Raw genomic sequence first — 11,552 nt, forward strand, 5'->3', positions numbered from 1 at the left:
ACTTTACCCAAACACACTGGACAAAAACCAGCCTGTTCAGTAAGACCAAATGTTGCATTTGCTTTTGGAATTAGTTTATTGTTATACTGTAAGTGTTTTTTAACCCGATATGGCAGGGTCATTCTATGCCAAATCAAGCGAAATTGAGGAGAATCTCTGCCCTGAGATTTTGAGATTTTTTTAGTTATAATTCAGTACATCAGTGAAATACTCATTACAACAAGATGAGACATTGAGAAAAAAGGGATAGTGAACTTAATATTTGAATTCTTGGCGTTAACTCCCTGGCTTAAGAAATTAACAATCTAGGATACAAGGACATGACTGCCAAACCTCCCCTCACTTGTGAGGAATGAGCTAGCAAGGCTGCTACAGGGGTGAAGATGGGGTAGAGGGTGGGATGCAAGATAAGATTTGCACAAAGGGGGTGCACAGCATGAGAGTATTCATATTTAAGAGCAGGAGTACAAGATTACAATTTGATCTCCTCCTGAACTTCTGTTTAACAGCTCCATTTTGTGTAGTGGAAAATGGAGGTCACATTCAGTATGAGCAAAGGCCAATTAAGCTATATATTTAAGTTTATATAATGAGAATAAGCTTTGCTAACATACACACTTTTAAGAAGGGAGGGTAGTCATTCTGGTAGTGCATCTCATTTTGAAGTGGTTTTGAAGATCTAAAGAACATATACTGTACAGTAGTAGTACTATGTATGCTTCTATGTACAGTATAAGAGCCACGTACAGTAGGTCTTTTGTAGAATTCATGCAAAATAGATACTAACACTGTGTAACTGTGGACGTGAAATTCAATTCCTGCTTCACTTTCTGTACACAGCTCTGTCTTTTGCCTGCCTATTTTACTGTTTGATTTAATGACCCCACCAAAGGGCTTTAAGATAAAAGTATCGGAAATTGCTCTCTCTGATGGGCTATATTTAAGTGAATTGTGAGAAACAAGTGAATTGATGGGTTTATTGATTTGGAGGACTTTTGGCAAAATAATTGACTAGCTAGTCTGATCCATCACACTTAAATAAGTGTACAAATATGTAAGAGCCACATTTATATTGTTTTGGGATATGTTGGAAAATACTAGCAAATGCTTTGATTTTAAACCCAAGAGAAACCATAAAATGTGTAGATTTTAAAATAATAAAATATGTATTGAGCTTAAATGCAATTTTTGTTATAAAGCATTAGAGATACTGATGACTTAATTATTCTTTGCTGCTGCCATTATGAAGGATAGGGGTCAGCAGATAGTTTATGTCAGGGGCGTCATTTTATAAAACAGCTGTGCTAAAACCACCCCCTCTACTGAAACATTTCCTGGGGTGTATGAACATTACCCTCAGTTACATTATTTATATTAAATATTTATTTCACTGACACCTTTAGACAAAGCCTCACTTGGAAGGACAAAAGTAGCGTCTCACCTGGGATTCGAACCCAGGGTTTGAAGGGATTCCAAGTCGGGGAGGGGGATTCTACTGGGTATCAAAATTGCCTGAGTGGGTGGAGAGTCAAACTTCTAAACTTGGGGTCCCATTTTCACTTACCTCTATGATTGTATGAGGCAATTGGAGCACCCCTCTGAAAGGCCTGGAAGGAGCAGGCTCTAATGAAATGACACCCCCCAAAACGATGGAAGTATAACGTCTTGCAATGTCATGCCAAGGAGATTTTCTTTCACAGAAAACTCATGTGTCTTCCAAAGCTGTAGCAGTGGCTTGATCTGTGAAGATGGCTCTGATTTTAAAATTCATTTATAAAAACGTCACGAAAGGAAAGCAAAGGTGACCTTTCTCCCTCACCTGATTTACGATTAAGCTCTAAACTATTTTATCTTTTCCCTCACAGATGTCACGCTACAAACAAAACGTGTCCAAAGAATCACATTTGGAACAATAACATATGCAGATGCGTGATACAACATGACTTCAGTTTTCCTTCGCAATACTCAGGACCTCGTAAGTGTCTTTAAGTTTCTCCTCAAAATATACTTGTTTTTCAAGCAAGTTCTGAAGTCTTTTCATTTACATATTACAGTAAGGTTACTTTGCTGTGTTAAGAAAAATAATCTGTACGTGCTCGAAAGATTAGAAGGTTTATTGTTGAGTAAAAATATAAATAGGTAACGTACTGTACTGGTTGCTTAACTTCCATTTAGTTCATGTGGGTTGCTTTCAAAAGAGATATTGTTTTCAGGAGGAAAGTCCACCTGTTAAACCAGCAAAAGTAATCTCGCTCTTTTACGAAGTAATTCTCAGTTTTATGTGCTGTCAGATCACATTACATGCATTATTTTCAGATCTTCTTAAACGCTTTCGGTGTATAAATAATGATTGTTTTCGTACATTTTCAGTTGAAAATACATTTTCTAGATAACGTATGTCAGAAAATAATATAAATAGACTGTTGAAATATGCCCCAACTGTGTGGAAAAAAACTGCTGAAAATAGTAATGCAATCAAGGAGGGAAAGGGAAACTTCTTGTCTAACAAATGAGTACAAAACTAGAAGAGAAAACAAGAAAGGTAAAAAACATTACAAAGGGAATCATGGGTAATTACAGTGCAGACTATGACAACCAGTAGAGCTAAATATTGTTTTTTCAATATAGGAAATATAGGACTAAATTACACTTCAAGTGATGTTGAACTGAAACCTGCTAAAAGTAATGGAAGTGTTTTGACTACTTAGGCCTTCAATAGGACTGTATTGCAGAGCAACCCAGAAACCAGTAGGACACCTTGACCTCCTGTCCCCATGGCGATGGATTTTCCATGTTTGTCATTATTTCCACATGTAAATGAGATATGCATGTTATATTGCTACCACATGAACTGCTGTACCTTTATGTTACAAAACATATACTGTGTATGTTTTATAATCTAATTATGTGCCATTTATTGAGATATAGTAGTAGTAAACTAGTAGGACCATGTTTTTCTAGAAGTGCTTTGCTTTGTATCTAAATTTTCTTCGCACCACATGCATTTACAGTTTTAAAAACACTCAGGAAAAAAGGGACATTGGTTTGCTTCAGGAAGCATCCAAAGGAAGTAAAGAAATGAAACATCGTTATGATTGGAATCCAAGATCTACTTAAGCCAAATTCCTGCACTGGTTTACAGCCACATACACAGCAGTAACAGATTTAACCATTCTGCCAGGAAAGAAAATTGTAAAAAAAGAACAGCTGTCAGGGCCACGATGGAAAACAAACACTGCAAAGAATGAAAAGTGGAATTTTCTTATGAAAATAGTTGCAAAATATTTGAACAATTACAGTAAGTTTTGGACTGTTCAGTTGGGTATGTAATAGCATTATACAGTGAAATACCATATATTGTAACTAAATTAAGCCTTCTAATATATCAGATAATTAGTCAATCCTTAACCAGTGGTGAATGTGAACATCCAAATAGAAATGAATGTTTTTTGTTTTCAGTGAGATAATGAGCTACTAGGTTTTCTCTTGGTCACCCACGTTTTCCTCTGAGCGTTGGGTGGTGGTCTAAGTATCCAATTCTAGTCAAAGCTGTGTTTTTTAAGGAGGCAGAACTGTAGTGCAGAAGAGGATTTTCTCAGCAGGTTTCCTAATTATACTCTGTAGCATGTATGGACCCCCCCCACTATTGGCTCATACAACAGACTCAGTAGCCTGCAGATACACATTTGTGTGCCCTGCTTGTCCATACCTGCAAAAGTTATACTGAAGTTCATAACCTATCAAAACAGCATTGCTTCATCTTAGCAGTCAATGTAACTGAAGAAGACAGAAAATCCCAGAATATTGTGAAATAACCTGCATTCATACGGAGTGAGTCAGTCAAACTTGGTGTTGCTCATTTCTATTGACATACAGTAGCAGGATATAGCAATTTGCTGTTTTATGAAAGCACAGAGAGCACGTGTTGTGAGTGTAGAATATACTACATGCACAGTACATGTATATTTAATTCCAGTCTCTTGTCACCAAAATTATCACATGTATTTGAATAACTGCAAAGTTTTCATAAGACTTTTTTAACATAAACTTTTCTTTGCACCTATAGATACATAAAAAAATGATCCACATAAGAAAAAAAAAGAATGTTGTTTGGCTCTTTTACCTTCAATAAAGTTAATTGAAAGAGCGTGTACATTTAACTCTTGAATGCCACTTCAGAAATATGGCAATACAATGAAAGAACAGTGTACGCACTTGTGTTTTGGTGCAGGGCTTGAGACATGGGCACGAAATAAAAACACGAAGAATAAAAAGATTCTTTTCTCTTTTACCTGTATTACAGGTTCATTCGGTGGATTTGATGATATCTGCGGACCAAACAAAGAACTCGATGAGGAAACGTGTCAGTGTGTGTGTAAGGGACACCAGAGGTCATCCAGCTGTGGGCCTAACAGAGAACTGGACGGACATTCCTGTCAGTGCGTTTGTAAACTGCTTCCAACTGCATGTGGACCTAACAAGGTTTTCGATAAGGATACATGCCAGTGTGCTTGTACAAAGGTCTGTCCAAAAAATCAACCTCTAAACCCCACAAAATGCGCCTGTGAATGCACAGAATCTCCAAACAAATGTTTTCTGAGAGGAAGAAGGTTTCATCACCCAACATGCAGGTAAGCATATTTATTCCATCCGTAGTCAATTTCAGATCTCTACTGTATGTAAATCCTCATGGCCAGGCCATGCTTAATGTTATTGTAATATTTTTGGGTTCTATTCGGGTACCGTTACACAGGGATAGGGTGGCAATTGGGTACAAGTATAAAAGGGGTGCGAAACCAGGGAATTATTTACACGAATCCGGGCGATCTCACCACTCTGTACACCCGTTTTGCAACGGGTCAGCTGCACTGGTCAGCGGCCTTCCTTGTCCCCGCCCTGACCACTACTACTCCCATCCTGCCCCTCAGCCAGGCGCTCTTCGGCCGCTGTGCCCGGCGAATGCGCTACACTATGCTGCGGTCGATGGTGTTTTTAAACAGAAGCTTGGGAGGAGGTCGAATTTCCCATCTCTCACTCACTTCTATTCTCCTACACATAGGTCTCTCGGCTGCTGTGGGCCCGCTTTGCAGGTCTTTCTCTCACCCCTCCATCCACCCCATCTCCACCCTTTCAGCCGCTCCCTGGCTCAGATGTCACTTCATTCTTTTTCTTCATTCTGTTTAATTGAAATACATGTCTCTTAGCCTCCTTTCAGCTCTAACCATTACCACAGTGACACTGACAATGTTTGTTTTCAGGAGCTTAATTGTTGATACAATTAGATTGTTTGTGTGTAAGATATTTTAGACTTTTGCACAGCTGTGTTTGTCACCTATATGTATTTTTGTGTTTTGGTGGAATTAATAAAGCTCTGGTAATTTTCAGTAATTATGATTTTAGAGTGCCTTAGAGTTCATTTAATGTTTTGGGAAAAGAAAAAAAGGTACTCAGCCCATACCATTAGAAACATAATGATAGCATATTAGGAAAATAAATAACGATTTTAAACTATGCTTAATTTAAGTCTAAGCAACTTGATTCTAGTTTTTTTACATCCTAATGAATATTAGATGCGCATATCTAGAAAATGGAGGAATGAATACAGTTTATAAAGAAGCAACTTAAAGGATAACATACTGTACCAATGGATAATTTATAACATGTAAAATGGGTGAACATTATTTTTGTTTTAAACAAAAAAAATGAGCATTATTATTGTTTGAGTTTAGAAATGTACAGTATCATGCAGACACGCCAAAATATATTATAAACTTCAATTAATATTTAGGAATTCTTGTGCTGTCATTTCAAGTTGTTAGATCTTTGCATAGTAATGTTATTCGATACAAATCAGTTAAGACACCTATAAAAACAGTTTCATTATTTTAGCCATTTAATTGTGAAAAAATTACACATATGACAGCTATATTTACACACTGGACAGCTATACATTTAAATACAAAAGTTCAAAACCTTTGGAAAATAAAACAAAAACTGTTTGCTAAAGCATCTATGCTTTAGCCATAGTTGGCTAAAGCAAAATAATAAACTTTGGATGATGAGAGCTTTAATATGCATGCAGCACAAACAGAACTTTTGAAAGTAAGCAAGCCTAAAACTAAAAACTTAAATATGAATTGAATGCGACCGCCTTACTGCACATAGTAATACCCCCTCAGGAGGTTCACGAACAGCAGTGAAACGGAAGAATTCGTTCACAGTTCCAGAAGTAAAGTTTTGTCGGTAAAGTTTCCATAGGGGAAGGAAGATTTCATTCGGCGATGAAATCCACCCTTTCAAGGATGACAGCTTGGATTTATTGCCATGTGTAGAAATTCCAGAAAGGAAACTGGACTATGTGCTACTGTATGCTACCCTGTCATCAAGGATTAAAATTCGAAATGGATAAGGGCTGAAGCACATTTTCTGTGCATGTTGAGAGTTAATCGTCCATTTCATTCTCATAGTGAGTGAAAACGAAAAATAACAGAAGCAAGATTTGAAAATGGGGTCAAGAGGCAAAGATATCAGAGAGTTAACAGCCATGTCATTTTTGACAGAATGTAAAAAAGGGCATAATATTTAGTAACAAGTGTCTGAAAGCTTTTCATGAAACTTCGTGTTTGTCTTTGCAAGTGGCATACTGTATAACAGTTTACACTTTAAAAAAATTGGTTACTAATAATGATTAGTATTAAATATTTTAGAATGTTTAGAATGCCAAAACTGGCATTAGAAGATCTGGTTACCTTGATTTTGTTGTACTGAAGTTCTGGGTAGTAAATAGAGGACACTCTTATTTCTGACATATTTCTGATTTATTATTTTCTGAATAATTTCTGACTTATTTCTGGTTGTTGTGCAAAAGTCTGAGACATCATCCATTGTTTTGTTCTTTTCACTCAGATCTTCTTTATGCAGAAGCACAGTTCAATGACTGACTTCATCTGAAATTTTAGCCATTTTTTAAGTTAATCCTGATCAATCCTTATTTAGTAGTAGAAACAGTAGCCTTTTTCCATAGATTTATACAGAGGGAATGCTTTAAAATAATTTTAATGACAAGGAACACCTGAGTAGGAGATTTGATTTGCAAATGGAAGAGTTCGTATTAACTGCTCCTGTATAGTTTACCTTGAATTGACGTAATCATGCATTTGAGGATTCTGATTAATATGAATTAAAGGACTACAAAATGACCCACTTGATTTCTTGTTACCCAGACTAAATTGCAAATTAATAATAGCCAAAATAATTATAACAGTAGAAAAGCATATTTGAGGCTTTGAGTAAACTGCTGCTTGTGTCTAAGATATTTAAGACTTTTGCACAGCAGTGTTTGTCTCCTACAGTATATGTATTTTTGTGTTTCAGTGGAATTAATAAAGCTGTGGTAATTTTCAGTAATTATGATTTTAGAGTTCCTTAGCAAAGCACTCATGACATATATGTAAGTTAGGACACTTATTTGGACAGGTTGTGGAAGTTGATGCCAATCTGCATCAGTAGTTTCAATATGCATCCCAAGAAATAAGAAAGAAAATCACTTCATGTCTATTCTACTAACATCATAACCTGCATCTATGCAAATACAAGGGAGTGTCATTAAAAGATTTTAATCACTCAACAAAGCAAATTCAAGCAAAATAATACAACTGTTCTTTTGCATAAGTGCATTAACACACGAAGTTTTGTTTTTTATCTTTATTTCCAGAACATATTATAAATATATAAGTTTTATTACCTGACGTAAAACAGTATGCTTGTGTGAATTCATGGATCTGTTGTCACACATTTACCATGGTTTAAGCTACTCTTAAGTGGGATGTTTTGTTTAGTGTAGTCTAATTTACTCAAAATTATTTTTTTTGGTTAACGCACAATGTGAAGTAGAACTTACTACAGTGCTATCCCACCATTCACTGTATTTTAAAGTTTACAACCCTACAAATATAGCAATAATACACATAGAAGATTTAATGTTTTCTGGCATGAATTTTATGACTTTGGTTTGTACATAAGTGGTTCCACTAATCTTTAAAATACTGCGGTTTTGAAACATTTAAAAACAGTGCCTTCTCAAAACCTGCATTTCCAGCCATAACATCTTGTTTCCTGTTACCCTTCATCAGAATGGTTACACTATACTTTAAATGTACAATATCTTTAATAAACAAAGACACACATTAAAAGAAAATGCTGTACTGTTTTGGCAAAAAGAGCTTAACAAGAAATGTTTGTATTTCAGTCCTTACTCTTAAAATGCACCTAAGAATCTAAGATTAGTGGATTATTTTTTTATTGAAATTGAGGATTTGAATTCAGTTAAATCTATATTTTTACAATGGATAGGTTGAACTCTTTGCTTTTAAATAGACTATACACATAGACATTATAGATAAAAAGTTAAGGATACAGAAGTTTTAATCATTTGTGCCTTGTCAGGATTTTAAAGCCCTGCCAGTAGACACCATCTCCAAACTCTGCTTGGGCTTCAAAGAGGAGGATGGGAAGATTTTCAGTGAGCAATGAAATTAACTACAGAATTGAGGTGAACACTCACCAGAGTTTATCTTCCCAGGAGCCAGATGTGAATACAGTAGCAGCCTACAGTAGATGTGCACCTCTTACTTCTGTTTTACACAAAAGCCCAACTTTTTAAAAAGGTTGAAAAAGCATTTTGTACAGTATGCCATTAGTTTTCTATCTGAACCAGTTACTTTGCAGGAAACGACCAAGTTATAAAATGAAGTGTTGCAAGGATGTCATCTGGTTGACATCAACAAAGGTTGAAATTTTCTTCATTCCTGACATACTCTTGGTGGCGGAAACAGTATTGTAGCAGTTAGTATTGTGTTACTTCAGTGCTCCAGCATCCAAAGATTGGTTTCTGCCTGTCTATGTTTGCATGTTCTCCCTCTGTATGAGTTTCCTCTGGGGACTCTGGTTTGCTCCTTCCAGTGACTGTAGTTTTGGGGTCGCATAACAACCACAATTATTAATGCTGAAGTCTTCATCTATATTTAAAATTATAATACAATACAATTATTAGCAATACGGTTTATTTGTTTATATAGATGAATCTAAATACCCTCGCTTTCCTCTCATTGAGCTCTTCATTTAGTGGTCAAAACTAAGGTTTATATAACAGAAACTGCCTTTTACAATTCAAAAGTATTCACAACATACGATAATCGTTCTGTGATAGCTCCAGAAACAGCTTTATAAGTGATTATGCCCGTTATTGCTTTTACTTATGTCATCCTGTCACAATATTAACATCACTAAAATATCTTTGTGGCATATATCCCCTGCAGGCACTTATTCCTGTTTTAACAATCTAACAAGGAACAGGTGGCCCAAGCAATTTCCCTGTGGAGGTAATCAAACATTACCTCTAAAAAGAATGTTTAAGAATTGTTTTTATTTATAAATGGAGGCAGCTTAATACTTTCAATTCCCAAACTACAAATTTTACTTTAAGCTTATAAAAGAACTGCTGTTCCGTGTTCTTGTCATCATGCCTGAATGGGTGGTGGTGCAGTTGTTAGCATTGCTGCCTTGCAGTGCCGGGGGCCATAGGTTCAGTTCCAGGGATGCTATCTGTGTGTAGTTTGCACAGTCTCCGTATATTCGTGTATTTTGCCTCCAGTTTCCTACCACAGCCCAAAAACATGCAGGTTGGTTAATTGGCTTCTGGGAAAATTGGCCCTAAGTTTGAGCCTGTGCGTGTCTACGTCGGTGTGCCCTACGATGGACTGGCATCCTATCCAGGGTGTACCCTGCCTTACGCCCGTTGCTTGAGAGAATACATTCCAGCTGCCCCGCGACCCTGAATGGGAAGAAGGGGTTAGAAAATGGATTGATGTGTGAATAGGTGGTGAAGATCTCAGAAAACAGTGTGTGATGTTAGGTCTCCTGGTGTGCTGGCTGTTCGGTTTGTGCATGAGGTGTGCATACAGTACTTATCATGTCCAAAAACCTCATTCACCTTGAGGCCGGGATTGCCTGAAGAGTGACTCAGCCAAGTTAATAACTCATGGCCTTTCTTCTATACCTCAGAGCACATTTTAAGTAGGGGAGTTGTTGTTGATACCCAAGTCTGGTTAAGGGTTGTGTGACACTATAATGCATCGCTAAAGTGAGATAATCATTATAACAGTCTTCCAGTTATAATGTTAATGATTATAACATTCCGTCAATTTTAAAGTATAAAACTAAATAAATAATATAATATGTTTTATTGAGCAAATTATTCATTATTTCTAGTTCTGTATTTTTCTTGTGTCATGTGCACAGCTACATATACTGTACAGTATAACATCATTCTGCAGATGGGATGGTCTCTGGGAATCACAATACTTTTGCACTCAAGTCCTGATAAAAATATAAGGGTTAGAATTTTTTAGCACTTGTTGTTTTTGTTTCAAAAAATAATTTAAAGCCATCATTAACACCGTGAAACCGATATAATGATAAGTCTTTATATGTGTTTGGGTCAACGTGAACGTTTATGTTGCTTGTGTTCAAATGTCAAAAAAAGAATTGCATACAGAAGTAGAGGCATTTGCCATTCTGTTGTACATTGACTTCTGTAGTTTATATGTGAGTGTGTGTAGAAGATTATATACATGTACATTCAGTGCTATATTTACAACCGTTGCTTTTCCTCTCTTTAACAGTTGCTACCGGCCACCGTGTGAAGTTCGGCGAAGACGGTGCGAACCAGGGTTTTATTTTAGTGAGGAAGTTTGCCGCTGCATACCGACCTACTGGAGGAGACTGGATTGAACACGTGCGAACACTTGGAGACATTTTGGTCTGAAACTGACTATGAAATTGACAGACAAAAAATGTGCACTGTTTGGAATTCCGCTATAGGCCCACAGTTGGCCCAATGGAGAGAGACGCGTTTGTGCTTTTCCTTGAGTGAAAAAAATGGGAAACAATTGTAAACAATAGTGTTGATATGAAAGTCTTACAAAGAACTTAAAATGGCTCTCTAAAAGTGGACTAATGGAGTGAGCCTTTTTTTTTCAGATAATGATTATATAATTTATTGTCTAAATATTTTTCAACATTCTTGTGCATAGTAATTTCAATCCTTTAAAAGAAAATACACTGTGATCAATATTTTTGTATCTTGTGAAGTATCTTTAAAATAAAATATAAAATTGTATTATATGTTGTTACACAATGTGTCAAACAAAGCTGTTCATTAAGACATTTGTATGTAGTTGCACAAGTTGGATTTTCTTCAAAGTTCTTCCCTGCCATACTTGGAGATCTGTGAAACCCTGAAAGCTCTTTATTTATGGTACACTGTTTTAGTACAGTTAATATGTATTGTCTCTTGTTGAGGAGGGTTCTATAATTTCTAGATAAAACGTAGTGTGATACTACCGTATGTTTATGATACAGTATTTCTGGCACCTGCTCATGCAAACTAAAATGTGTCCCAAGTAAGCCGTTTTGTGTGGGTAGTTTTGCCTTGAAAAGCAGTGGTCATGATACTGTGTGTGTTTATATATTATATATTTAAAATTAAGGAC

At 36.2% G+C, this 11,552-nt stretch overlaps 1 protein-coding gene across 2 annotated transcripts in view; it reads left to right on the forward strand.

Annotated features, from left to right (window-relative positions):
- The window catches only part of vegfc (vascular endothelial growth factor c), a 55,792-nt gene extending 44,613 nt beyond the window's left edge, over positions 1-11,179 (forward strand). For both annotated transcript variants that reach the window (XM_088644381.1, XM_088644420.1), the window contains exons 5-7: positions 1,866-1,975; positions 4,304-4,631; positions 10,683-11,179. In XM_088644381.1, the coding sequence (XP_088500507.1) occupies positions 1,866-1,975; positions 4,304-4,631; positions 10,683-10,791 (547 nt within the window). In that variant the 3' untranslated portion in view covers positions 10,792-11,179. The remainder of the gene's footprint in view (positions 1-1,865; positions 1,976-4,303; positions 4,632-10,682) is intronic.
- Positions 11,180-11,552: the final 373 nt, after the last annotated feature.

This window comes from Lepisosteus platostomus, chromosome 1 (assembly GCF_059453375.1).
Source record: "Lepisosteus platostomus isolate fLepPlt1 chromosome 1, fLepPlt1.hap1, whole genome shotgun sequence".
NCBI lineage: Eukaryota > Metazoa > Chordata > Actinopteri > Semionotiformes > Lepisosteidae > Lepisosteus > Lepisosteus platostomus.